Source organism: Chaetomium fimeti, assembly GCF_033439085.1.
Source record: "Chaetomium fimeti strain CBS 168.71 chromosome Unknown B0H64scaffold_1, whole genome shotgun sequence".
In the NCBI taxonomy this organism is placed as follows: Eukaryota; Fungi; Ascomycota; class Sordariomycetes; order Sordariales; family Chaetomiaceae; genus Chaetomium; species Chaetomium fimeti.
In genome coordinates this window covers 1566187-1592865 of record NW_026944329.1, presented here as the reverse complement: position 1 = coordinate 1592865, position 26679 = coordinate 1566187, and the positions used below count along the sequence as shown (strand labels likewise).

General features: G+C 57.1%; 9 protein-coding genes across 9 annotated transcripts; 5 read left to right on the top strand and 4 right to left on the bottom strand.

Annotated features, from left to right (window-relative positions):
• Positions 1–378: 378 nt before the first annotated feature.
• Positions 379–2841, top strand: B0H64DRAFT_380451 (cytidine deaminase-like protein). The gene is made up of 4 exons (XM_062802737.1): positions 379–630; positions 713–895; positions 956–2438; positions 2489–2841. Exons 2-4 carry the CDS (start codon positions 747–749, stop codon positions 2642–2644), a joined length of 1788 nt encoding a protein of 595 aa, XP_062663789.1. The 5' UTR covers positions 379–630; positions 713–746; the 3' UTR covers positions 2645–2841.
• B0H64DRAFT_380450 (uncharacterized protein) lies at positions 2842–4701 on the bottom strand. Its single transcript, XM_062802736.1, has 2 exons — positions 4256–4701; positions 2842–4075 (listed from the first exon to the last, which is right to left on the bottom strand). Exons 1-2 carry the CDS (start codon positions 4538–4540, stop codon positions 3110–3112), a joined length of 1251 nt encoding a protein of 416 aa, XP_062663788.1. The 5' UTR covers positions 4541–4701; the 3' UTR covers positions 2842–3109.
• Positions 4702–4770: 69 nt separating this feature from the next.
• Positions 4771–6772, bottom strand: B0H64DRAFT_380447 (proteasome complex subunit Rpn13 ubiquitin receptor-domain-containing protein). The gene is made up of 4 exons (XM_062802735.1): positions 6588–6772; positions 6457–6526; positions 5863–6382; positions 4771–5614 (listed from the first exon to the last, which is right to left on the bottom strand). Exons 1-4 carry the CDS (start codon positions 6636–6638, stop codon positions 5086–5088), a joined length of 1170 nt encoding a protein of 389 aa, XP_062663787.1. The 5' UTR covers positions 6639–6772; the 3' UTR covers positions 4771–5085.
• Positions 6773–7008: 236 nt separating this feature from the next.
• On the top strand, positions 7009–8947 carry B0H64DRAFT_351790 (glycosyltransferase family 62 protein). The gene is made up of 2 exons (XM_062801473.1): positions 7009–8493; positions 8546–8947. Exons 1-2 carry the CDS (start codon positions 7396–7398, stop codon positions 8564–8566), a joined length of 1119 nt encoding a protein of 372 aa, XP_062663786.1. The 5' UTR covers positions 7009–7395; the 3' UTR covers positions 8567–8947.
• A 293-nt stretch (positions 8948–9240) lies between these two features.
• Positions 9241–10363, bottom strand: B0H64DRAFT_351786 (ubiquitin-conjugating enzyme/RWD-like protein). The gene is made up of 2 exons (XM_062801472.1): positions 9734–10363; positions 9241–9567 (listed from the first exon to the last, which is right to left on the bottom strand). Exons 1-2 carry the CDS (start codon positions 9915–9917, stop codon positions 9248–9250), a joined length of 504 nt encoding a protein of 167 aa, XP_062663785.1. The 5' UTR covers positions 9918–10363; the 3' UTR covers positions 9241–9247.
• A 212-nt stretch (positions 10364–10575) lies between these two features.
• B0H64DRAFT_11155 (uncharacterized protein) lies at positions 10576–13751 on the bottom strand. Its single transcript, XM_062797799.1, has one exon. The coding sequence runs from the start codon at positions 13562–13564 to the stop codon at positions 10709–10711; it is 2856 nt and encodes a 951-aa protein (XP_062663784.1). The 5' UTR covers positions 13565–13751; the 3' UTR covers positions 10576–10708.
• Positions 13752–15795: 2044 nt separating this feature from the next.
• B0H64DRAFT_11125 (rRNA-processing protein CGR1) lies at positions 15796–16826 on the top strand. Its single transcript, XM_062797795.1, has 3 exons — positions 15796–15971; positions 16028–16173; positions 16245–16826. Exons 1-3 carry the CDS (start codon positions 15896–15898, stop codon positions 16383–16385), a joined length of 363 nt encoding a protein of 120 aa, XP_062663783.1. The 5' UTR covers positions 15796–15895; the 3' UTR covers positions 16386–16826.
• Positions 16827–17045: 219 nt separating this feature from the next.
• B0H64DRAFT_369536 (uncharacterized protein) lies at positions 17046–18120 on the top strand (the record flags this gene model as incomplete). Its single annotated transcript, XM_062802036.1, has 2 exons — positions 17046–17425; positions 17481–18120. The coding sequence occupies 2 exons, from the start codon at positions 17046–17048 to the stop codon at positions 18118–18120; spliced, it is 1020 nt and encodes a 339-aa protein (XP_062663782.1).
• Positions 18121–19420: 1300 nt separating this feature from the next.
• On the top strand, positions 19421–25906 carry B0H64DRAFT_315989 (uncharacterized protein; the record flags this gene model as incomplete). Its single annotated transcript, XM_062800269.1, has 13 exons — positions 19421–19547; positions 19621–19850; positions 19937–20245; positions 20308–20632; positions 20661–20746; positions 20805–21058; positions 21106–21949; positions 22024–22673; positions 23337–23629; positions 23868–23944; positions 24017–24345; positions 24399–25622; positions 25687–25906. The coding sequence occupies 13 exons, from the start codon at positions 19421–19423 to the stop codon at positions 25904–25906; spliced, it is 4968 nt and encodes a 1655-aa protein (XP_062663781.1).
• Between the last annotated feature and the right edge of the window lie 773 nt (positions 25907–26679).

Genomic DNA, 26679 nt, shown 5'->3' with positions numbered 1-26679 from the left:
CCCAGCACCTACCTTATAAAGGGCGCTAGACCGTGCACCTCCCCCGGCCCACCGCTGCCCTTTGGCTGCACAGGGTTGTTGCTCAATAACCCTGACTAGGCGCAGGGTGCGTCGACAAAATGAACCACGAGCGACGACCAAGAGGGGTTCATCTTCCGTACACACTCCCCGGGCATTCACAAGCCAAAATCTGATGAAAGTAAAATGGGGAGGCACTCTCGCGCAATCCGGTGGGAACTCTTTTATTTGTCTCCCACACAACTGCCAACTGCAGTGCGCTAGTGCGGGAATTACCTAAAGGACTGAAAAAAGTGGCATGCGGGGCAGGAGCAACCCCCCGATCCCGGCCAAGCTGCCCCTCCATCTGATAGGGAAAGTGACGCAGCGGCAAGAGCGACTGCAATTATCTGCTCTGCGGCCCCTCGTTCCTGCCGTTCGTGGTGCGATAGGCAAAGTTGCACAGCTTCAATTTTAACTATTTAAAGTCGTGCTCTGGGATCCTTTCTTGCCCCGAGACACTGCCAATCCTCTCTTTCTCGAGCCTCGGAATTGTTGCTCGAGACAGCCCGCAGCTTCAGGCACTTGATTTGGTAGCCCAGATACAATCCCAATTCGTTGTGGATAAACCTTGTAAGTTAGATTGGGGTCGGGTCCAAGCAACTGACGAGGTTAAAGTCATGGAAGCAAGCACTGACAGCCTCGGAACAAACAGTTTACTCTTCCCAGCACCAAACAGCGCCTTCACAATGGCCGACCACCAGCGAATCGCTATTGTCTCGGTCTATGATAAGACCGGGCTCTTGGACCTGGCCAAGGGCCTCGTCCAGCAGAATGTCCGCATTCTGGCTTCGGGCGGTACTTCCAAGATGATCAGGGAATCGGGTTTCCCCGTGGAGTACGATATTTACTTTGCCGTGTACTCAAAGGAAGCAAGTTAACCAAGCCTTTCTCACAGGGACATCTCCGCCATTACCAAGGCCCCCGAAATGCTTGCTGGCCGCGTCAAGACCCTCCATCCTGCGGTCCATGCTGGCATCTTGGCTCGCAACCTCGCCTCAGATGAGAAGGACTTGGCCGAGCAGAACATTGACAAGGTTGACTACGTCATCTGCAACCTGTATCCCTTCAAGGACACAGTCGCAAAGATCAATGTCACAGTGCCCGAGGCTGTTGAGGAGATCGATATCGGCGGTGTCACTCTCATCCGCGCGGCTGCCAAGAACCATTCGCGCGTCACCATCCTCAGCGACCCCAAGGACTATGCTGAGTTCCTGAAGGAGCTTGAGGCCGGCGAGATCAAGGAGTCGAGCCGTAAGCTGTACGCTCTGAAGGCCTTCGAGCACACTGCCGACTATGACGCCGCTATTTCCGATTTCTTCCGTAAGCAGTACGCCGCCGACGGCCAGCAGTACCTCCCCCTCCGCTACGGCGCCAACCCCCACCAAAAGCCCGCCGCGGCCTACGTCAAGGAGGGCAACCTTCCCTTCAAGGTCCTGGGCGGCGCTCCCGGTTACATCAACCTTCTGGACGCCCTCAACAGCTGGGCCCTGGTCAAGGAGCTCAAGAAGGCGCTCGGCAAGCCTGCCGCTGCCAGCTTCAAGCACGTCTCTCCCGCCGGTGCCGCCATTGGCGAGCCCCTGGATGCCGACGAGCGCAAGGTCTACATGGTCGATGACATTGCCGGCATTGAGACTTCTGGCCTCGCCCAGGCCTATGCTCGTGCTAGGGGTGCCGACCGCATGAGCAGCTTCGGTGACATGATCGCACTCAGCGACACTGTCGACGTCCCTACTGCCAGCATCATCTCCAAGGAGGTCTCCGACGGTGTCATTGCCCCCGGATATGAGCCCGCCGCTCTGGAGATCCTCAAGAAGAAGAAGGGTGGCAGATACCTGGTTCTCCAGATGGACCCCGAGTTCGAGCCGAGCAAGACTGAGAGCAGGACGGTGTACGGCATCAACCTGACCCAGGGCCGCAACGACGTCGACATCTCCCCCGAGTCCTTCAAGAACATTGTCACCCCCAAGAACGCCGGCCCTCTCTCTGAGAGCGCCCTGCGCGACCTTACCGTCGCCACCATCGCGGTCAAGTACACTCAGAGCAACTCGGTCTGCTATGCCGCCCGGGGCCAGATCGTCGGTCTCGGCGCGGGCCAGCAGTCGCGCATCCACTGCACGCGGTTGGCCGGTGACAAGGCCGACAACTGGTGGCTCCGTTTCCACCCGCGTGTCCTCGGCATCAAGTGGAAGAAGGGCACCAAGCGCCCGGACAAGAGCAACGCCATCGATCTGCTCGTCAGCGGCCAGCTCCCTAAGTCGGGGCCGGAGCGCAAGCTTTTCGAGGCCGCTTTTGAAGAGGTCCCGCCCGCCTTCACCGAGGCGGAGAAGGACGAGTGGATGGGCAAGCTCACCGACGTTGTTGTGTCGAGCGATGCTTTCGTAGGTATCTCTACAATGCACCAACGATTAGAAGCTAACGAATGTCATAGTTCCCCTTCACCGACAATGTTTACCGCACCGCCCGTTCCGGCGTCAAGTACATTGCCGCCCCCAGTGGCAGCCAGAACGACGTGCCCGTCTTCGAGACGGCCGAGGCGCACGGTATCACGTTCGTGGAGCAGAACATCCGGCTCTTCCACCACTAAAAGAACCCATTCCGGGAGATTGACTTAGATACCCCGTCGCCTTTGATTTTTCCAGTTCGATGTACAATACGAAACCCCTGCGGGGGGTTAGGGATGATGATTTACGGCTGGTGCGTTGGGTCGGGGAAAAGTTCAACACTTTAGTTTAGAGGGTAGACACGGAATGGACTGCTTTACGTATGGTACTCATCGCTCAGCCTCGGGAAACAGGTGATCTCATGGCCCGACTTTATTGCAGGGTGCAGAAGTAAAGTGATGGTTTGAACCGATAATTATTCATACAAACCCAGACGAAACCAGCCGAGTTGTTCTAGGCATAAGCTACCAACTCGACCACAACCGAAGGGCGATGAAAAAGAACACAGGCCGTTAAACACCAAGACGAGAGACCCAGCCCTTGGGGGTCTACAGGTAGTTACCGAAAATTAACCAATAAATAGATAAACCAGTCAACCAACCAATCAATCAATCCTCGTCACCACTCCCCCGATCCCGCCCACCGCCCACCTCGCCCTTGGAGCGGCGGAACTTCTCGCGTCCCGTCGCGAAGAAGGCCTCGACGATGCGGCCGGCGAAGGCGCGGCCGTGCATGAGGCGCAGGCAGGCCTCGGCGGCCTCGCGCGTGCGGAAGCGCACGCTCACGATGCCCTCCTCCTCCTCGTCGTACAGCACCACGTTGGTCACGGGCCCCAGCTTGGCGCACTCCTCCCGTATGTCCTCCTTGATGTCCAGCATCGCCGTCGGGTCCTCGCGCAGCTCGGCCAGCGTGAACATGTGCCGCAGGATCACGAGCCGGTCGTGTTTGCTGCTGGTGGTGGTACCGGTGGTGGTGCTGGTGGAGGTGGGCTCGCCGTCGGCGGTCTCGTCGTCGCTCCAGTCGGCGAGTTTGGCGGACAGCTTTTGGGTCTTTTTGATGATCTTGGCTTTGTCCTGGTTGCTGCGCTGGTTGGCGCTGGCAGTGTCTGAGGAGCGGCCGGTGATGTTGTTATTACTGTTGTTGTTGTTGTTGTTGTTACTGGCTTCGCCTGGTTTGGCGTCGCCGCCGTCGTATTTGGTCTTCTTGTAGCTCGAGTCGGCGGCCTGGACGCGCATTTTGGGGGTGGAGGACGACCCGAAGCGGAAGTCGGTGTCGTCGAGCAGCATGATGGCCATCTCGACGGACTGCGGCTTGAAGAAGACGATCAGGGCGTCGCCCTTGAAGTTGCCGTCGGCGTCCGTGTACATCTTGATGCGCGGCCGGCCGCTGTCGATCTCCTCGGCGATGACGCCGCACTTGCGCGAGAAGAGCTCGGCCACCTCTTCGGCCGTGGCGTCGGGCGGGAGGCCGGTCACGTAGACGGCCGTATTCTGCTTGGGCTGGGGCGGCCCGCGGTTCCCATGCCGCTTTCCGGGTTTGGACGAACGATCCATCTTGCTATTGTGGTTGTTGTCCTGCTGACGCGCAAACAGAAAGTAACATCAAGCGGCTGGTCAGTCTTTCCCGGATCTCGCGCGCGAGCGTTCGGGGCTGTTCTTGTCTTCATAACTCTCTGATGTGGTGGGCTATGGTGGGAGGAGGAGGGCATGGCGGCGTGCGGGGCGGCTCTGGCTGCAGATGCGCGCGCAGCTTACCTCGCGATCGTTCGAGTCCATCTTCCTCTTTCTCCCCAGCGCGGATCCCCGCCGGTCATCCTCTGCGTCGGCATTCGGCATCATGTACCCCTTCTGCTGTTCCTCAATCAAGGCCTCGTCGATCATGGGGATCCAACGCTTGAGCCCTTCGTCGAATTCGAACTCGGTGCCATCTTCCTGCACAGCGATGTACTTGTTGTCGAGCTTGGAATATGAGATGCGCTCGTCTTGATCGAACTCCTCCACATTGGTCGGGAATGACCAGTATTCGGCTTCTGCTGCCATATTTCGGTGTTGTTGTTGGGTGTTGGGTGAGAAACACAATTCTCGAGAAGGATTGTGGAGGATGCAAGGTGAAGCTCCCTAACTAGGGTAGCTGACGGGGATGACGCAGTCTCGCTCGGAGCGAAATGTATGATGGGGGTTAGGGTTATGTAGAGAATCACCTATTATCCGACATGTCTTGACACGTGCTTGAGAGTGATTGTCCGAAGGGTTGATTCCGTAGTAACAATAACCGGTTATTGAAGCTAGGGGGCCTCTGGGGGTCTCCAGCTTATCGGGGGAGAGGTAGAGGGTGGTCACCGTCAGGGAGGAGCTACGGTAACGAGGTATTCCTACCAAGCACCCCGAGATCCTTATTCACGAACTAATTCCTGTGTATCTCTGTTCAAGTAGAGTGCAATTGTTGCTTCTCTGATGAGCTCTCGAAACAGGCTTGAGAGCTAAGACCGCATGCCTCCTTTCATGGGCAAGCTATACATGGGAATTCGCAGGTGCCTCGACGAACCCCTGTCTTGAATCCTGCCAATGGTGCCGAATAAACTCCATCACTTCTTCTGTACCGTCTTCTTCACGCCCTCCACAAAAGCCTCAACGGCGTCGCCGCCACCCAGAGGCACAGTCCCACCCCTGACCAGCCCGCCATTCTCCACCGCGACTCCCAGTGCCTCGGCGATGCTAGGCAGACCGCCGTCCCTGAGCGCAACCGTCAGGCTCGCCAGACTCTGGGTGAACTGCGGGCTGCGGAGAACTTGTTTAAGGAGTGCGCGCTTCTGACCAGAGCTCAGGGCCTGTTTGGCCGCTTCCACCGATTCCGCGCTGGGTTCTCTCTCGATGGCGTTGCCGTTGCTTCCCTGTTGGGCGAGGACCAACACTGTTGGAGGCAGGAAGCTCAGGAGGTTGTCGACGTACTCGTCGGCGGCACTGTCGAGCATGGGAATAGTCGTGGAGGTCTCGAGGAGATCGTTGAGCAGAGGATAGGCCTTGCCCTCGGCCCGGCTGCTCTTGAGCCCCGGGGCACCACCCTTGAGAGAATCGAGGAAGTTCCGTACCACGTCAGCAGCATCGTTGCTCGCCCTACCAACATGAGTTAGCACATGCGCAGGACATCTGAGGTGCGAGCCAAGAAATGAGACAATGTCGGTTTCTCATTCTCTTCTCCGCCATGTTCGTGCTGGCGGGTCTCTAGGATGTACATGCTATCTGGAAAGAGGCCCAATCCTATGCGCCAGACCCGGCTCATTCCCCGGCAGCAAGAAACAACCACGATGTACGCGCCAAAAAGCACCCGGGAACCGCGTCAGATGGGAGAATGGTCAACCTACGCTCTCGCGCCGTCTCCCCCACCTTCCCTGGCATCCTCGCCCTCCTCCCTAAAGTCCCCGCCGGTGGCGCCGGCACCGGCACCCCCATGGCCGCTGCGGCGATGCGCATGCACATCGCCGTGGCCCTCCACATCCTCCATCGCTTCGTCGTCGTCGTCGTCGTCGGCGTCGCGCCGGCTGTCGTCGTTGTTGTTGCGGACCGAGCGCAGCTCTTCGTTCACGTCCACCTCCTCGCCCTGCAGCAGCCTGTCTACGATGTCGCCGATCTTGAGGTCCCTCGGGCTGAGCCAGGCCGGGTCGCCGCTGTTGCCCTGGGGCTTTGACTGGAGCCAGAACAGGTGGCGCTGCGAGGAGGAGGTGAACTTGAGGACGAAGATGCGGCCGTTGGTCTTGGAGGAGGGGTTGCTCGGCGTGCGGGTGTCGTATGGGACGAAGTTGCCGTCTGTCGGCACCATGACTAGGTCGAGATCGGGCTCGTCGAGGGGCGTCCACCTGGGGCGCCAGCAGAAGTGGATGAGGTCTGTTTGGGGCGGGGCAGTCAGCTTGCGGGCTGGGAGTGCGCGGGGCGCTGGGGCTGGGGCGTTGTAATCATACCATCTTCGGAGTAGAGATAGATGTAGCCTGGCGTAGCCTGGGCCTTGATCTTGAAGGGTTTTGAGGATTGCTGGTATCCCGTCAGCACACGACAACTTCATGGAGGGGTACATAAGCGAAGGCGGACTGACGTCGACATCACACATGCCCGCCTTGAACGTAATGATTGGTGTTATTGACATCGTTGCGGAATACGTCGATCGCCGCAGTTTTGGTTATGAACAGGGAAATTCGCGAGGTGCGTGGAGGAGCCTGTCGGGTTTGACTTTCGGGGAAGGCGGCGGGCTTGGGTGTTGAAGCTTGAGCTCTGTGGTTGGCAGTGGGCGAGCTGCTGTTGGCAAGGCTGCCGGTCGTTGACGCAGCTCGCCCTGAGCCAAGCACTGTTTACAAACTGTACGGTTCACTGTGGGGTGAGGTGATGCAGATCCTAGCAAACTTCAAGATTTAAGCTTCTAATTTAACTATGGAGTCCTTTGAAGAAAGAACAGTATTTAGAATACCGCCTAGGTAACTCAGACGCTTTTCGTATAAATTGTCTTGGTTCGGTTTGGAGGAGAGTTTAACAAGTGTTAGGGTGAGCTGGTCTGACTCGCAAGGTACATACATACGGACACTTACAGCGAGGGCAGGGGGGAAGGTTAATCTCATTTGATACGAATACTGTGTGCCGCGAGAAGCCAGCACCACCTGTTCAGGGCGATTGTCAGTTTGTCCTTTTTTCGAACCCCATTTCCATCCACCCCCTGGCACCACCAACAGCACCACCTCCGACCCTTCACAGCCGTGGACGGGCAACCCCTTGGTTGCATTACCGGGCCGCTTTGTTGCGTCCCTTTCGTTGGGTAACCGTTGGTGCAAAGAGTTGATTTCCCGACAATCAACGGCGCATCGTTGGCAGCTCTATGGGTCGTTTTTCCTAATTCCATTTTCGACGAACCCATGGCGCGCCCCATGGGGTCGGTTCGTCTCAAGAAGACGAGCCCAGCGACTCTTGCCGTCGGCGCCGCCCTCTGCATCTTCATTTTATACTTTTTAATAGGCTCCTCGACTCCCGACTTTTCCGCTTCTCGCAAGGCCACCGCCGCATCCCACCCTCTCTCGCCGCCGACTTCTCCCTTTCGCAAGTCGACCGGCAATGGCAAGCTGAAACCGCCGCCCGTCGCACATTATGACCTTAACAATGTCACCACCACACCCAAGCCGCTCGAGAACCGCGAGAACGTTTTGGTTTTAACGCCAATGGCGCGATTCTACCAGGGGTACTGGGACAACATCCTCGAGTTGCAGTATCCCCACGAACTGATCACGCTCGGCTTCATCCTGCCCAAGACGAAGGAAGGGAACGATGCGACGAGGGAGTTGCAGAACCGGATCACCAAGACCCAAAAGTACGGGCCGGAGAAAGATCGGTTCAAGAGCATCATCATCCTGCGGGAGGACATCGACCCGCCGCTCGTATCGCAGGACGAAAAGGAGCGCCATAAGATGCAGAACCAGAAGGCCCGGCGGGCGGCCATGGCCAAGGCCCGTAACTCTCTTCTCTTTTCGACTCTCGGACCGGCAACCTCGTGGATTTTGTGGCTGGATGCCGATGTCGTCGAGACCCCGCCGACGATCATTCAGGACCTGGCCCAGCACGACCAGGCTATCATGGCGCCCAATTGCTTCCAGCGATTCTGGAACGAAGAGAAGAAGGAGATGGACGAACGGCCGTACGACTTCAACAACTGGCAGGACAGCCCCACCGCGCTGGACATGGCCAAAAAGATGGACCCGGACGATATCCTGCTGGAGGGCTATGCCGAAATGGCAACGTTCCGGACATTGATGGCTTACATGACCAATGACGGCGGCCGTCTGCATGAGGAGATGCCCCTGGACGGTGTTGGCGGCGCTGCGCTTCTGGTGAAGGCAGACGTCCACCGGGACGGTGCTATGTTCCCTCCGTTTGCCTTCTACAACCTGATTGAGACGGAGGGTTTCGCAAAGATGTCTAAGAGGTTGGGCTGGCAGCCCTTTGGGCTCCCTAATTATAAGGTACTGTGCCTATCACTAACAGTCAGCGTTGGACACGTGCTAACAGAAACAGGTGTATCACTACAACGAGTGATATATCATATAAGATTTCCCCAGGATGATGTGAGCGGCGGAGTGATTATTTGACTCGGATAGTCACGGGAGGTCATCAGAGCATGGCACACTGGCAGTCGAGGCTCTGGCCCGTCAGTAACAGCCTTGGAACCCCCCTCGATCGCGAGTGTTGCACCGCTTTATTCCCAGGGCTTGGAGTTGGTCAAATAGCGGAAAGGGGTGTGCTTCAAACTTGTACAATACAGTGTGCGACCTTGATGGTAACGGGCGCAATGTGGTGGCCTAGTTTTTGGCTTGGTTGGACGTTTTTGGGCAGGCATCGGTCACTGCTAGCTGGCGGACGGCCATGATAAAAGGCACAAGCACGGCGTTGAGAGGATATAGAGGTGCGAAGCAATGGGTATCGTTATTATGCATCATTTCTAAGCGAACGCTACTTGCGGAACGCCCTGTGTCGCTATGTCGCCAGTATCAACGGTGAAACAGTCCAACCCCGATGTGACCAGTCCAACTCCTGCTTCCATGCCCCTCAGATTAGATCTTTATACGTGCCAAAGTATGCCAGCCACTCGTTCCCGACTTCAAGCCAGGCAAAAAAAAACAGATTGCCCTCTTCCCACTCCCATCTCTCTGTCACCACCTTCCACTCCTCCCATCCCACCGTCCCCCTCCCCAGAAAAAAACCCCCTCTTACTCACCCCTACTCCCCCTCAAACCTCTCCTCTTCCACCCACAACTCCACCAGCCTGCGCGCCCCCATGACATCCCCATCACGCAACAACGCCGCCACATCGATGTTCAGCGGCGAGTCGACGCCGGGCGCGCTCAGCAGCAGGCGCACGGCGCGCACGCACTCGAGCACCGTGTAGGCCGGCGTCCACGCGTCCTTGAGCAGGTCCAGGCAGATCTCGCCCGTCTGCAGGCTCACGTTGGCGTGCACGACGGGCGTCGCGAACCGGATCTGGGGGGGTTGGAGCGGGTACTCCGGCGGGATCGTGATGTGCAGCAGCCAGCGGCCGTCTGGTGAGGGGAAGGAAGGGTGAGTTAGTTGGGTTGGTTTTGCGCTGGGTGGGTGGGTGGGGTGAGGTGTGGCTGGCTGGAGGAGGGAGAGAGAGGGTGGGGGGGGGGGGGGAAGTGGGTGGATGGGATGGGGATGTGATGTATATATATCTGTGTGTTTACGCACTCTCATAGCCGCACCCAACTCCCCGACCGTTGACGACGGCCTCCCAGCTAAGTAGCTCTTCGTCGGCGACGGGGCCGAGACGCTCAATGCCCTGCTCGTCGGCCGATTCGGTCTTGTTCCACGTCTCGAGCTCCTTGAGCAGACGGCGCATGGCGCTCCGGGGGAGGGGGGATGCGGGAGGCATCGCCAGGGGCCGGTTTCGCAACCTCGTTGTTGATGTACGGTTGTTGTTGTTGTTGTTACTTTTGGGTTTGTTCTCTTGTCGGCGGGGGAAGAGACGAGGTTCGACCAAAGTCGGGAGATTGCGGTCCTGGAGATTCGGTCCGTGGCGTTTCCCGGCGGATTCAATGATTCGTCGTCACTGTGTGGTGTGATTCCCCATGTGCCGACCCCTGCTCTGTCCTCGAGCTGCAACTTGACAACAGCCTTCAGCCACGCGCGGCTTGTCGGGCGCGTTGATGCGCTCGGAGCCGAGGCAGCGTGCACAGTGGGGCGCGTGCGGAACCCCCACCCACTACCTAAGGGCTTCAATTACAGGACATCGTACCGTCAAAGCTGGCAAAGGGAAGTTGTCATCTGTATGGAATACTCCGAGGATGGAAAATGTCAATGCCAACAAAAGAAAAAAAAAAAGACACATGGATGTCGGCCTCAATTTGCTAGCTATTGCTTCGGGATACACCCGCTACCTCATGGTACGACACATGTAAAATGATATGTCCTGAGAATCCGAACCATTGCCGCCTGAGAAATCATATATCCGTCCCCATCATATCCTCCCAGCCGCCATCAAACCCGTGGCGCACTCTGGCAGTTGAGATTGTTGTTCCTGATCTCATGTAACCTTGCCCTTCATGCTGCCATCAGAAACGCCAAAAGACATCAAAATTAAACCCCCCCAACACCCCTCCATAATCCTACAATTGCATCCTCATAGTTCAGACACCATCCGAATGTGCCAGGAAGCTGTGGCCCTCATGCCGTGCTGCCATCTTTCGACTTCCAAAACTGCATCATCCGGCTCAAGCGCTTGGTCTTGCTGCTTTTAGACTTCTTCTCCGGCTCGCTATCCATTGGGACTTCGATCGACAACTTGCTTCGTTCCCCGTGTGAGCTGTTGATCAGGCGACTAAGGCTCGCCAGGCTTGAACGCCGCCGCCCGAAAGCAGTCGAGGTAAAAGAGGCAGGCCTCGCTTGATCGTTCAACGGCGGTTGCCTTGCTTGCGGGTGCTGTGCAAAGAGGCTGTCCCGTGTCATCGTTGAGTTGCTGGACGTCAGAGAGGGGATATCGTCAACCGATATCCGGACTTCTGGCCCGGGCTCTCCCATAAGAAGCGAATGGAAGTTGTCCTCTGTAACCGACGACGGCGCGGTAGAGATGCACTGCGCATCATAAGACATTGGTGATCTTGGAGAGGGAAACGCGGAGGACTGGGTCATGGACCACGGGCTAACAGGACCCAACGATGTCGTGGGAAGGTTGAGAGGGCTAACCTCGACGGGAGCTAGATCCTTGGGCCGGAAGGCATGGCGCGGGGAAGGCGTTGCGGAACCAGAATTGGCGTTGTAACCAGGTGAGTCCGAAAATTCGGTCAAGCACTGAGAAGGTTCAATGAGAACCACCTCATCGCGGCCCAGACTGGGAACCGGATTCGATGCCGATTTTGCTGTCTTCGACACATCGTCGGCTTCGCGACTCGGTCCGGGGTTGGCTTCGACTGGAGGCGGCGCGATATTGTCTGCCTTAGCTGGGCTTTGTTGAAGAGGTTGCAACGGCTCCTCAAGCGGTACCACGTCCTCGGGCTTCTCGGCGATTGAGGTCCCAGCAGCAGGCGTCGATGCGCCAGTCGAGGACTCGCACGAATCCTCTTCCTCTTCTTCCTCGTCCTCCTCGAACACGTCAGCCATTGTGGAGCTGCTCCCGAACCGCCGGAATCCAAAGCGTCCACCTTCGAAAGGCACCAATTCCGGGGCGCTTTCAGCCCGTCTATGGTAGTAGTGCATCCCGGGCCCGGTAAACCGGCTCATGCCTGCAGCGCTGTGAAGCTGCTTCTTGGTGAGGCCTCCCGCCTTTTGTGCAGCTTCCCATTCCAGATTGCGTGGCAAGGGGGTGTTGAACGGTCCGAGAGCCGCGTCCAGGTCGATCATCTGGTACGACATGTCCTCATCTTGGGCAGGTTTTGGGAAGGTCCACGTTTCCCAGTCCCCATTTCCAGATGGCTGCAGGTTCGAAGTTTCCGGCTCTAGAGACATGTGCAACTCGCCGTCTTCCACCTCGTCGGCCACCTCGAAAGGACGCGGTGGAGGTGGGGTCGGCGCTCTGCGCTTCTGCTTACCTGGTCGGTGTTTGCCTTTGCGGGACAAAATGGACCCTGCCCAAGTCTTCACCTTCTTCTTCTTTTTACTTCTTTTCTTGCTTAGCGGTTTCGGGGCATCTGGGCCTTCTACAGGTCCGGGCGGCGGAGTATCTGCGACGCGCTCCACGGGTTTGGGCTCCGTCATGCTCAAATGCGAGATGGTAGAGCGAGGACTATCCGGCTGAGTCCGTGTAGGTGAGCCCGAGACGAAAGGGTCGAGGCTGAAAAACGACCATTTTTTCGTGGATCTGGTCGGGCTCGGAGTAGCTGGGCAGTCTGGAATGGTAGGGGGAAGCGAGCCCAGAAGAGGGATCGATCCACGTCTTCTCGGAGACCGAAGAGCTGGGTCCTGCTCCTGGGCGCTCTGGGTTCGCTCCATGACAGCACCTGCCGTGCTAGGCCGACTGTCGCTAGTCTTCTGCGCGGGAGCGGAACCAGGAAATGGGCCCACCTCGCGATCAGCGTTTGTAATGGAGATGACGGAGGAGATGCTCCCCGAGAGCGAGTGACCAGGCCTTGCGGTAACAGTGCTGGAAGTATCGGTGGACACCAGCGAGAGCGGCCTTGGGATGTACTCCAAGGTATCGGAAAACCCAACCCTATTTCGCACCAGAGCCTTGGGGGTCTGTTCAAGTTCCATAGCAGGTGGCGGCGGAGTGCCGAGTCCAATTGCAACGGGTTCTGGGGCAGGCGCAGGTGCCGTCTTTTCGATTTCAGTGGGTTTCTCGGGAGTATGAGGGCTTTGGCGAGGGGATCGTTCGGCGGCGGCCGGGCTCGCAGGAGCAGTGCTCCCCTTCACGCTCGGGTTTGGCGGTGGGGCGATGATCGAAGACAGGTCGTGGCTGGAGATAGCAGCAGACCGACGATGGGCATGGCCTCTGCGGGGCCTGGTGGGCTGGAGTAGAGGCGAAGCCATACCGCTGTCGGACTTGGTCGGGCTGGTGTTCAAAACAGTTATGGCTTCACCATCCCGAATGCTCCCTCCGACAAACTCGCTCCCGCCTCTGCGATGTCCATGGCCAGCGGGCCGAGTGGCGGCCAACCGCGGGGAATTCGGTGCTGAGGGAGACTGCGGGGGACTCAAAAACATGTTCTCCAGTCCCGGTGTTGAGGGCTGGGAAGCACCAGGGTTGAAAGAAAAGGCAGGCAGAGCTGGCGATCGCGGAACACCCTTTTCATCCTCCGCGCTTGCTTTCGCTAACGTGCTCCGAGGTTCAATCGCGGATCGTGGACGTCTCCCAGTTGCTCGAGGAACTGCAGGCGGCCCGGAAGAAGAGGATGGCCGTTGCGGGAAGACGAACGGCGGATTCGGGGGAGGCGGGTTCGATCGCGGAGACGCCTGTGGATCAGAAGGATGCTCCTGGGACGCCGCATCGCTCATGGTCTGGGGCCCTAAAAGGTAAAGCGCCTCCCCGGGCTCGAGACCGTCTGGCGAGGGAGGGTCGATCAGCATATCGAGGCCAATAGTTGCCATCTTTTCAAGCCGCTCTGCGGCACCAGAATCGAATGGCAACTTAGTGGCATGCGAGTGACATGAAAAATGCCGAGTATAAACGTCGACTGGTGGAAAGGCTCGCAGCGGGGGGCGATTCGAGGCCAGTCGAGAAAGTTGTCGAGGCTCAGCCAATTTGTGAGAATTAAACGATTAAAATCAATTGCAGTCTGGGAACTGGTGGGTGTCAGCGAAAGCCAAATGAGCCGGCGATGGCCATGGGTTCGAATGATGTGTGCTGCGCAGTACGCGACGTCGCAATTCTGAAGGCGGCGTCGCGGCGTCGCGGCGAGCAATGAGCACCACAACGCACCATTGAGAGAGACAAGTCCGTGTGGCTGCAAAAGACCTGGAGAATTAGGCAACCGAATGCTGTGTCCAGACGAATCCAACGGCGTAGGTATCAAAGGAGTGGACGGCCAAAGCCAGAGCAAATCTCTCGATTTGCTGCCGGAATTGAACCAAAGGGGTTGCCGGGCAGTCGATGAAGTTGAGGGCGGCGATGCGAGAGATGTGGGAGGAAGGGGTGAGAGACGGAGAACCTGGGCGTTGTGTTGAAATGGGCCTTGTAATGTGCGGGGGTAACATTAACACTGTGGGTGCGGGTCCTCAGGAACCAAAAGCGGCAGGAACGGCGCCCACCATTGCCTGTCCTCTTGAACCTCCCGGCCCGTTTCCCGTCTTTCAGCTTCAATACTGTGCCGAAGGTGGTTCTTCTTTTGTTGTTTGAGGTTGCGCAAACAGTCAACCGACGCCCTCAATTGCCGAATTCGATGCGCAGACAACAGCTGACTTCGGCCCCATGGAGATCACAACACTCGACACTCCGAGTCGGGTGCCCTGCGATTCCGTGACCACCACCCGATGCGACGGCATGGTCGCAGTGCCCCAGATAAAGGTGAGGGGGCTCGAGCCAGGTACGGAGGAGGCAGCCGCTCGGCAAGCCAGGTCAGCCCAATTTTAGATGGCATTCGCAGCCCGGCGCCGCTGGTCTTTTCTCGCCAGGGACACCCCGGAACGTGAGGATCAACGTCAGAGGTATCTTCACCTCCGATATTTCGTATTCTGTTTCTCGACCGCCAGACCACAGTAACTTTGTAATCTGTACCCAGACAGGAGCGCGACGGTCTGCGCCTCATTGCATCTTGCGCGTCGGGTACCCCGCAAGTGAGAACTGCCAGATCTCCGTTGCAAGTGGCCACACCCACGACTTGCCCCTGACGCACGGGGGTCCAAATGCAACCCCACGGCTCGAATCCTGTCCGCACTTCGCAGTCCTTCTTCCAGAACGGCACAGCAAAACCCGCAGTGTTGATGTTCCGCAAAAAAGGGAAGGACAGCGATTGCCTTCCGCACTCATCGTTCCGTATTCTTCGGATGTGCGGGCCTGGTGTCAGCATCGCCGTCCAGTGGCTCGCGAGCCTGACGGCGATGCATGACCCGCGGCGCTCTCCGTTCCACTCCGACGCACGCCGACGGCGGCAGCTTCAAATTCCTCCAACACGCCAAATAACGAGGTCAAACAACTGGAAGTGCTTGATTTTGCTGCGATCACAACTGTTGAAAACTGAAGATTAACGAACCCACTCCTGAATGCTCGGCACTGGGCGACGAGACGAACTCATTTCCGAGTTAGAGCCAATGTAAATTATGGATTCCGGTGTCCCACTCCAGTCAGCCCCTGCATTAGTTCACAATACGACGCCTAAAACAATGCATTACCGGATCACAGCGTGATAACCGAGCCAAAGAAGCAGCAATTGTTCCTTTGGGCAATTTGCTGTCCAGCCACACCACAGATTGCTTCCGCGACGCTCATGTTCGCTGCAGACGTGCCCCGCGCGGCGAGAGGAGTGCAACTCACTGAAACTCTCGAAGTGTCCTGATCAATCGCCAAACGGAAGAACGACGTGAACCGGAAAGTTGGATGTGGATGCCAGGTGGTTTGCATGGGGAGTAACAAACGAACTCGCGAGATGGAAGAACAATTCACCACTCGAAATGGACTCGAGGTAACAAAAGCGCATTGGACTTACGAATAGGTATTCATAATACAAACTGACGGCTCAAGTTCTGACTGGAGCTCGGTCCATGTGGGGACACGCAGCCTCATTCTTCGAACAGCCGCAGCTGGCCACTCTGGCCCCCGAGCGCGGCTGCACACAAGGGGTAACCCCGCAAAAGCACCGCTCACCGCTCGCAATTCTGCCCCCTAATTTTCTGCTTGGTCGCAGGAAAACCTGACCGCTTTCGCCGCAGCTCAAGCGACGGCGTCTTCAAAAGAAGACAACGACAAAATCAACAAATTTGAAGATGTCTACAACGATAGCGGATGGCGCACCAGCGCCAGAGGTAGCGGTGTCAAAACCTCTGGGGATGCGGAAAAACGGTACATTAAACACCCGCCGTCCGGCTTTTGGTTCCTTATACTAAGATACCCACCAGGCAAGCAATGGCATGCCCCCAAGAAAGCCTTTCGACCAGGATCCGGCTTGACATCCTACGAGCAGCGAGCGAAAACGAGAGTCGCACAAGCCGCCACAAAGGCAAAAGAGAAGGAGCTGAAGGAAGAAAAGGAAGCAGAGCGAAAGGTGCGCAGTTCGCCGAGGAACGCCATATTGATTGATGAGCGACCACGCAGTGCTAACTCCCAATTTCACAGAGGCGGATACAAACCCTTGTAGAGAAGCGAGCGGCGAAGGCAGAGAAAGAACGATATGAACTATTGGCGGCAAAGATGCACAAAAAGCGACTGGAGCGGTTGAAGCGCAAGGAGAAACGAAACAAGCTCCTCAACTCATGATCTGGATCTTGGGCGGACGGAACAACATCAGCTGGCAGCGGCGCATAGGATCGCTTCACATCCCGGGCACGGCATCCATGGATAAGATCTAAAATGAAGATACATGATGGCTCAGTTGAAGGGAAGAAGGCCGGTAGACTCGGAGTGTTTTACCCGCCCACGCTTTCTCGACGCATACGCCCGCAGAAAGGTTCCGGGTAGCAACATCGAGGGTTAGCCTCAGAGCAGAAGCGGGACAAAGCCGAGTGTCGCCGATCCAAGCCTCCGGGTTCAGGAGTGACTGGTAACTTAATTAGTTAGTGCGGGCCTCTTGTGCAGGTTTGGTCTTGGTAGACCACCCGGGCCGTGCTGTCCCTAGTATCTAATACATAACTACACTAGAGACTTTGCACGCAAGACAAGAATTAAGGACCAGGAATAACTGCACAGTATGGTTCAGCCTGTAGTTATCCAAATTCCTGTTTTGGAGCGGCCCGGGCGCCGTGGCTGAGAATCACATGCCGCTATGCCGCTCACAGTTTCCGCCCCACCTCAGTTGGCGGTCGCCTGACATGACTCTCGCAACCTCGGGTCCAATTCCAGTCACCTCTCCTCTTGCTAGTGTCGTCGTACGGCCCGCCAACCCAATCCCATAAGTCCAGCCAGGAAACGGGGAGTACCATGTCCCAAAATGGCGGCGATGCATCCAAAGCGTCGTCGCCGGGGCGCCCGCGGCATCAAATAAAGAGGTCCATCTCCGAGATCTCGTCGCCAATCCGCCTGCATCGCCATCACTCGTATCGCGCAGCAAAAGAGACGGAGCGGGATTCGCGCACTCCGGCCCCGCAGTCGGCGATACCCGTGGTGCAAGGCAGCCGCTCATTCGAATGGTCACGGTCCGAGGGGGTGACCCCGAATCAAACTCCCAGCGCCAGCCGACGCACGAGTCTTCTCTATGCGTCGGCCGACGAAGTGATGCCGGCGACCACCAAGGCCTCGAAGGACAACGGGGTGGTTAATGGACTTTCCAAGGAGCAGCAGAAGGCCGCAGCACGAGAAAGGTGAGCACACAAGCTCTTTTCCGTCGACCGGATCATGCGCTAACCTCCCTCCTAGTGGCCTGCAACGATCTCTCGCCGAGCTTGAGTCTTTTACAACCTCGACGACAAAGCAGCTTGATGACACATATTACGGGGTTCTGGAAAAGCTAGGCTCGCTACAAGGCACTGTTATGGCACTAAAAGAACTCTGCGAACGCTCCCGGCAGCTAAACAGTAACTTCGGCACAGAGGCGGACGATTTGGTCACGGATATAAACGCGCAGCTCGATACATTTGGCCAATTCGAGGACCAGCAACAGCGCATAGAGTCCCTCCAGGGCCGCATCCAATCGAGACGGGAGCTCATCAGGTCGCTGGGCGAGCGGGTCAACGCCGTGAGTGCGCGGATCGAGGGTTGGGAGCGCGCGGACCGGGAATGGCAGGAGAAGACGAGGAAGCGCCTCAAAGCTGTCTGGGTCGTCACATCCGTCATTTTCTTTCTGGTGCTCTCGCTCTTCATCGGCTCCCAGTATGCACCCGAGAGTCCAGAAACAACGATATCGCGCGTTGCGAGCGACGGTTTGAGCAGCCTCAGACATGTCACGGGGACAGGCGCAAAAACGCCCCAGGAGAAGAGCTGGCCATCTAACAATACAGATTCTCTAAGCGTCTCGTCTTCCACACCTGATATGCTCAGGGCGTTCGATGAATTGTAGGTACCGAGGCATATCTAGGGAGGTCCCGCGTCATAGATCTCTTTTCGTTGTGTTGCCAGAATTCAATATCAAAGTAGCAACCTATGCAGTTAGTAGTAATACAAAGCCAGCGGCTAACTTACCTTGTCTGACTGGCTTTCTTCTCAACCGGCGGTTTGCTACTGTGTAAAAATGACCCGAATTCCGTCCCAACTCTCAGAAACGCAGCAACTCTCGGAGACAAAGCATCGGGGTGGATGGCCCCAGCTCCTCCTGCTCCTTCCGCCCAACAAAGACCGCAGGGTCCCGCTTCGGGTCGCATGAAACACGATCGGCACGCCGTTCCAGGGAGAAGCAACAAAACCCCGGTTTGTCTGTTCGAGGTCTGCCGTGACTTTCTGCTCATACGAATACATACACAGTACGAAGTACGTACACAGACAAAGCCATCTCGGTTTCCACTCCACCAGGGCTTGTCGTGTAAGCCTCCGGTTGTCGGGGGTCGGGAGTCGGGAGTCGGGCTACCCGCCGGAGGCATTCCCGGGCTTGGCTGCTTGCAAGGGAGGAATGCCAAGCAGACGTCATCAGGGACCAGGGACCTAACTCGGATCTGCGCCACCCACACAACTGCCAAATGCGTCATCGGGCGCCAGCAGGCTTAGGCTCATCTGCCGCAACCATCCCACCCGTGGACCAACTAGGCATTCACCAGCCACTGAAGACGGACTGCTGAGAGGATGCGCCAACACCGCCCGAGTCTTGGGGTCTTGGAGAGGTCTTGGGGTTTCTTGGGAGCAGGTCGCAAAGTAACCCGTCTTGGGTTTATTCTTCGATTTTGGAGCTCGAGGATAAATACCTAAAAGGCGACAACCATCCGGGTTAACCGCCTGGGCGTTGATCTGCATCTCGGCCTGCGGGGTGGTTCTTCCAGTTCTTCTGTACATACCTCCATTCCATCGTCCGCAACACTTATCAGTAATCTGGTTCCATCCGGCACTCTTTTCCCGTCGACAAGTTGGGCTGCGTGTTGGTTCGTAGTTTCCGTTTGGTACAAGCGCCGAAACACAGACGCCTTGCACACCCGACCCGGCGGCACACACAGTGCAAGCGCGGGCCTTTCCTGGTACTTTTTTTGGCTCCTACCCGAGCTGACTGCCCGCGATCTGCCCCGCCATCAAGAACGCCTAACACGATATCGCAATCCCGAGACCACGCCGAAGTTGAAGAAGGCGGGATATAACCTACAAAAACAAACCCTGAGAACCCAGTCCACTTTTACTTATAATTTCCGAGCACTCGCCATATTGGTCCCATCTTGAAAATGGCTTCCGATAATACGTCGAAGTCCGGCGAGGTACAACCTGGCCAGACCATGGAACTCCCGGTGCGAACAGCTGGAGCATCGGCACCTGCGCCAAACCAGAGCCTAACAGGAAAACAAGAGCACTGTTCGTTGGCCTTCTTTGGATCCTAACCTTGACCTCGCTTGTCCAACGCCAACTGACAAGTGCCGTGTTGTAGACCTAAAGCGCGAACTCGTGTCGGAGCAAGTGAAGTGGGAGGTATCGGAGCTTAACTCGCCCACCGCGCTACGACGGTTTGGCGCACCGTTCAAATCCTCGTTCGGGGAGGTCTCCCCGCTTGATTCCGAGCTGCCGATCCTGAGATACATCTTCGTTCACCATGTCCGCGAGTTTCCGTTCCTCGACAAGGCGAAGGAGAAGGAATTCTGGCAAGACAAGCTACAGGTGGTAAGTTTGGATTGCCCCTGCTACTTCAGACGGAAGACCTCCGGGACAAGAAATTCGGGGGGCTGATATGTGACGAAACTGTCTAGTTCCTCGAGTCATTTGCGAGCAAAAACATATCGTCTTCGGAAGACCGCTTAGAGGAGACTAAGCGAAGGAAGCTAGCCACCAAGGCGAAGAAGATGGTAGAGCTGATGATGGTATCGGGAATTCCGACATCCTCCGGGTTCGAAGAGAGAATTAGGTTTTCCGAGCTCGAGATTGTCGATGCCAATGCGATCGATACCGGTGTTCTCTCTACGCTGCCTGAAGGTAACTACTTGAACGGGTGGGATGTCAACGTCGCTGGCGTCCGGATCATCGCCGTCAAGCGGAAACTGAGGCCACATAAGCATGCCGTGAGTTCTATCCCGCACTCGATACAAGCGGTAGTCTCTCTTGTGCTAATTATGACATGAAGGAATTCCTTCTCCGGGTAAGAAGGAAAAATGCGCAAGAGCATTTTGTCGGACGACGGTACGGGGACTTTGCGCGTTTACATAAGAGGTTGCGCACCGAGTTGCCGGGCAAAGTCCTTCCACCACTCCCCCAGAAGAACAAGTCACATTCGACAGCGCCCAGTATCATCGGCAGCCATAGTGGGAATAACTCCGAGACATCGTCCATCTCGTCCGTCTCAACCCAGGTCCCGCCCAGTCCAGTGCCCAACGGCCCCGGGCATCACAGCGAAGCCGTTTCGAGGTTATTGTCTGTAAAAGGTCAGTTACATTTCACGTGCCCCGGCTGTCAGCTACTTACTCGTTCAACACTTAGACCATCGCTCGGGTGACCGATCTCCTCGAAATTCTGTCGATGGCAGGCCGTTAAGCCCCGCGCTCCTGAGTCCCAAACCCCAAGAGGTACTGTCTCCCGACTCAGACACCAAGCCTTCTCTGAGAATCTTATTAACATCCCCAGACTGTCGTGATATGGCGAGAGAGCCAAAGAATCTCACTACGCGCTTTTCTGCGCACCCTCTTGCACAACCCTCAAATCGCCAGTACAAAGGCCATGGAGGAGTTCCTATCCGCAGACCCGGTAACACTAAGTGACGAGGATACCGACGACATTGTGCGCCGAAAGCACGTGGACAAGAAGCGGGTGGAGGAGCAGAAGCAGTTCTACGAGGTTGCGAGGAAGCGCGCGGCCGAGCTGGACGTCTACATGGAACAGTACGTGCCCTGGCCGAGTTTGCCTACCCCATGCTGACCCGTTTTAGGTTCCGCCAGGACATTGTAGAGCGCAACGGCTTGACCATGCTGTTCCAGGAAATCCGCGAGAAGGAGACGATTCAAGACCTGAGCCTACAGTACCAAAAGTTCGCCGAGTGGTTGCGCATCGAAGTGGCAGCTACCATCTATCACCTCTTCCTCGCCGAGGACAACTCGCCTGAGCTGTTCGCCCAGGCGAAGCGGATTCACTCACTGATACCCTACACACTCATCAAAAATGCAATCCGGATAGCCAACCCAGCAGCTGTCATGTCTAGCATCCTAGATATCTTCCTGGCTCAACCCTTCGGCACTAGGTCTCTGATGCAGCGCATATTCTCTATGACGCTCCACGATGGCATCAGGACCTTCCAGCGATCGATCGATGCGCTGGGTGATAAGATCGGGGATCCCGTTTTCGTCGAGAAACTGAAGACTTTCACAGACGCTGAGGAGCAAATCAAGGAGGCGATCAGGGAGGAGGCCATCAGCGAAGATCTCGACGTCATCGTTGCCATCCTGAGGTCGGAGCTTGTTGGCCCTGCGCTTGAGCCTGAGCAGATCGGGAAGCTGTACAATGCCTATGTGGCCTTCAACAATGCGGTCGAGAACGTCGATGAGGAACTCAGACAAGGCGCCCAGCTCTTCTCATACCTCAAGCAGCTCCAGAAGCTCTACATTCGACAGAGGGATAAGGCCATGATGTTGAGTCTCATTGAGGAGCCGGTCACGCTACAGCTGTTCCGGGACCTATTCACCATCTTCTACGAGCCTCTCGTCAGAGTGTACAAGTCGGCCAACGTTTACAACAGCGTGACGGACTTTGCCCGCTTTATCGATGATTTGATCCAGGTGAGTACCCGCGCGGCCGCTCGCGTCTACGTCTGCCCGCCCGCCCGAGCAGCCCAGCTAACAAAATACACCAGGTCGTCGACAAGTGCCGCGAGCAGGATGCTTCCGCGGATCCTAACCAGACAGTGCAAGCCTTCATCGACCTCTGCCAGCGGCACGAGCACCACTTCTACAGCTTCGTGCACGAGGTGCACACGCACGACAACGGCCTGTTCACGCAGCTGATGGGCTGGATCGAGGGCATCCTCGAGTTCCTCCGGCACGGCCCCACCAACGGCAGCCTCGACATCAACGCGCTGTTCGAGGGCGCCACCAGCACCGGCGCCGTCGACCGCGCCAAGGCCGTCGCCGAGATCGACGAGCTGATCGCCTGGCAGGAGGCGCGCAAGAAGTGGCACCACGACAAGACGCGCCAGAAGATGGCGGCCGAGGGCGCGCCGGGCGACGCCGAGGGCGTCCCCGGGGGCGCCATGGCGTTCCAGTCGGCCGACTTTGGCCTCGACCAGGAGGACCTCGCCGAGATGGGCTACGACGACGACTCCGAGGACGAGGCCCACGCCGAGGAGGAGGACGAGATGGACCCCATCGACGCCGAGCGCAAGCGCAGGTCGAGGCGGCAGGACCGGCTGCGCCGCAATGCCGGCGAGCCCGCGAAGCCCGAGGTGGAGGAGGTGCATAAGCTGAAGGAGAATTTCTTGGTGATGCTGCGGATGGTGCTGGCTGAGTAGACGGACGGGGTGGGTGGGTGGACTGGCGTGGCGTCAGGGGGTCAAGAGGTCAAGAGGGGAAGGGGTGGTAGGTGTGCTGTCATCGTGCTGGAATGCTGGAACTCTGTTGTTGGATGGATTTGACTCTCTCTCTTTAAGGGGGGAGGAGGCATGTGGGTTTCTACCTAGGTAGATATGCATGCTTGCATTGTTGGGTTGGGGTGATGATGACCATGGCATTCTACTAGTAGTATTCGATAGTAATTAATGCGTTAGAGCATGATACTTGTTACCCCTATGGCATCATGTCATAAAGAGGCAGTGGTCGTAGAGTTTAGGGGTAATAACTAACTGCTTTCCAGAGTGGTTGTTGAGTTGTCGGCACTTGGCAAGCTCTGGCCGGAATGCCGAGGGATGAGTTCCAAGTGATGGATCCAAATTCGGAAGCGAGTCTTGCACATGATTAACTATTCTTTCATGTCCAAAATGAGTTCGTTATCAACAATGAAGTGATTTCGATGTCCAAATAACTATGCAACGTTAGATGGAATTTGCTGCTGTTTGTTCATAAACCACCTAACATGCCAGATTTATAGCTGTAAACAGCTTGAGAAAACCCAAGCTTGGAGTTGAAATGTCACCGAATGCATTTCGTCGTCATTGCCGAGCCCGGCAGACAGCTGCCCCACCTGCCTTCCCTCCGGTCTCCCTGCTGAGCGCACTTCGTCTCTTGGCCCACCAGGCGCGGGCCTCGCCGGCAACTCGGGTAATCAGCCCTCGCTGATTGGCTCAGCAGCCAACAGCTCTGGTGCAACAACCCGGACTTGGGGCGGGCGAGAGCAACTGCAAGACGCCGTTGCACATGAAGGAGGCTCAAATTATTTCCCTGATGTCCACCACCTCCCCCTTCAGACCTCGTTAGACGACAATGGCATCCTCAATGGCTTGGAGACGTCTGGCCACGGCGCCGACGGTGAGTAACCTACCCCTCCAATTCATCGCGCATGGCCCAAGTTGTTGGTTTGCGCGAGATTCCTTTTTCTCGCACCAGGTTTGGCTGACCCGAGGTCCATTCGGTAGCTCTCGCGTGCCTCCAAAAACCCGATCCGCGCGTTTTCCACAACACGGCCGGCTGGTACGTTGACAAGTTCTGAAGTTCCTAGACACGGCGGGCAAAGAGCGGGGGGGCTGACATATTTCTCTGGTTGCAGCCCGCATCATCACCAACGGCGGGCCCCTCCGTGCGAAGGAGGCATCACCATTCCTTAGCAGCAAATACCCGGTCATCGTACGTTACCCCAACGAACATTCAACACACAACATTGGACGAGAATAAGGAATTGACCCCGGGACGAAATAGGACCATGAGTACGATGCCCTCGTTGTCGGTGCCGGTGGCGCTGGTCTGCGTGCCGCCTTCGGTTTAGCCGAGGCTGGTTTCAACACTGCTTGCATTTCCAAGCTCTTCCCTACGAGAAGTCACACCGTCGCCGCCCAGGGTGGCATCAACGCCGCGCTCGGAAACATGCACGAGGACGACTGGAGATGGCACATGTACGACACCGTCAAGGGCTCCGACTGGCTCGGTGACCAGGACGCCATCCACTACATGACCCGTGAGGCCCCCGCCTCCATTGTCGAACTCGAGAACTACGGCTGCCCCTTCTCCAGAACCGAGGATGGCAAGATGTAAGTCGGCATCTGTACAGTATACGGGAATTGGGCACTGACAGCTTCGGTAGCTACCAACGTGCTTTCGGTGGTCAGTCTCAGAAGTTCGGCAAGGGAGGTCAGGCCTACCGCTGCTGCGCCGCCGCTGATCGTACCGGCCACGCTCTCCTCCACACCCTCTACGGTCAGTCGCTCAGGCATAACACCAACTACTTCATCGAGTACTTCGCCATCGACCTGATCATGCAGGACGGTGAGTGCCGTGGCGTCCTCGCCTACAACCAAGAAGACGGCACCCTCCACCGTTTCCTCGCCAACAACACCGTCCTGGCTACCGGCGGCTACGGACGTACCTACTTCAGCTGCACCTCGGCCCACACCTGCACGGGTGACGGCATGGCTATGGTTGCCCGCGCCGGTCTGCCCAACCAGGATCTCGAGTTCGTCCAGTTCCACCCCACTGGTATCTACGGCGCCGGCTGCTTGATTACCGAGGGTGCCCGTGGTGAGGGCGGTTACCTCCTCAACTCGGAGGGTGAGCGTTTTATGGAGAGGTATGCGCCGACGGCCAAGGATCTTGCCAGCCGTGACGTCGTTTCTCGTTCCATGACCATGGAGATCCGTGACGGCCGCGGTGTCGGTCCTGAAAAGGACCACATCTACCTCCAGCTGAGCCATCTGCCCGCCGATATTCTCGCTGAGCGCCTCCCCGGTATCTCTGAGACTGCCGGTATTTTCGCCGGTGTCGACGTCACCAAGCAGCCCATCCCCGTCCTGCCCACCGTCCACTACAACATGGGTGGTATCCCCACTCGCTACACTGGTGAGGTTATCACGGTGGATGAGCAGGGCAATGACCAGGTCGTCCCTGGCCTCTTCGCCTGCGGTGAGGCCGCTTGCGTCTCCGTCCACGGTGCCAACCGCCTGGGCGCCAACTCCTTGCTGGACTTGGTCGTTTTCGGTCGTGCCGTCTCGCACACCATCCGCGACAACTTCACTCCCGGCGCCAAGCTGAAGCCCATCGAGGCCGATGCCGGTGCCGACTCGATCGAGGTCCTCGACCAGGTCCGTACCGCCGACGGCCCCAAGAGCACCGCCGAGATCCGTCTTGCCATGCAGAAGACCATGCAGAGGGAAGTCAGCGTCTTCCGTACCCAGGAGAGCTTGGACGAGGGTGTCAAGCAGATCACCGAGGTCGACCAGATGTTCTCGCAGGTCGGCACCAAGGACCGCAGCATGATCTGGAACTCGGACCTTGTTGAGACTCTCGAGCTTCGCAACCTGCTCACTTGCGCGTAAGTAATCTGATCTGTGGCTGGGAAAATGAACCCGAAATCGGACACTGACAACTCGAAATAGTACCCAGACTGCCACTTCTGCTGCCAACCGGAAGGAGTCGCGTGGTGCCCACGCCCGCGAGGACTACCCCGACCGTGACGACCAGAACTGGATGAAGCACACGCTCAGCTGGCAGAAGAAGCCTCAGGGCAAGGTCGACCTCTCGTACCGCCGCGTCATCGGCACCACCCTCGACGAGAGCGAGTGCAAGCCTGTGCCGCCCATGAAGCGTGTCTACTAAAGGGTCGAAGTATCTGGGAGACCGGAATGCCTGCCTAGCTGGCCGTCTGGGCTGAGCGACCGAACAACGCGTGAGGAGGCTCTGATGCGTCGTTCGCTGTGGCGAAAAGAGGAGTTGCTATGTCTCGTCCGATTATCTTGGATCGAGTTGGGAACGAGGGGGCAAACCCGTGGTGGCTGCCATGAGATGAGCTGCGGGGAGGGGACACAAGGGAAATCATTGAATCCGCCAATCTGTCCGTGTGGTGTCAGGGGAGGAGGGAAAAGAACCCCGCCAAGCATAGCATCCTGCTTTTTTCCCCCTTTTTCCCGGTGTCCTGGTATGTTTGGAATTGCGCCGGCGGCTTGTTCAAGAAATATCTAAATCAGTTTGGGGGTTGGTGGGGGGTTGGATGAATATTGTAAACCAGTTGTTTCGGCGGCCTCTTGTTAGGTTCGTTCGTGTATACAAACAAAACAGGCGGATATAGGAGAGGGGAGTGTTGGGGGCCAGGAGTGGGGGAATGAATTGTTTTGAATTACGCTGCTTGTGTGTGTGGGTGACAAAGGTGATACTCGAATCGCTTATGTCGTGCGCAATGGCCGTCCGACGGTGTGTTAGTGATTCCCATTATCCCGTTGTGCTTGGGATAAAGTAACACCGTAGACGAGCGGAGATAGCTTGGCAAGGTTCAGTACCGTCATGCCAGTGATAGCTTCGATCCTTGGGTATATGCATCATCCCCCGGACCAAGAGAATTACCCAGTCCTATCGGGAGTGAAACAGTACACTGT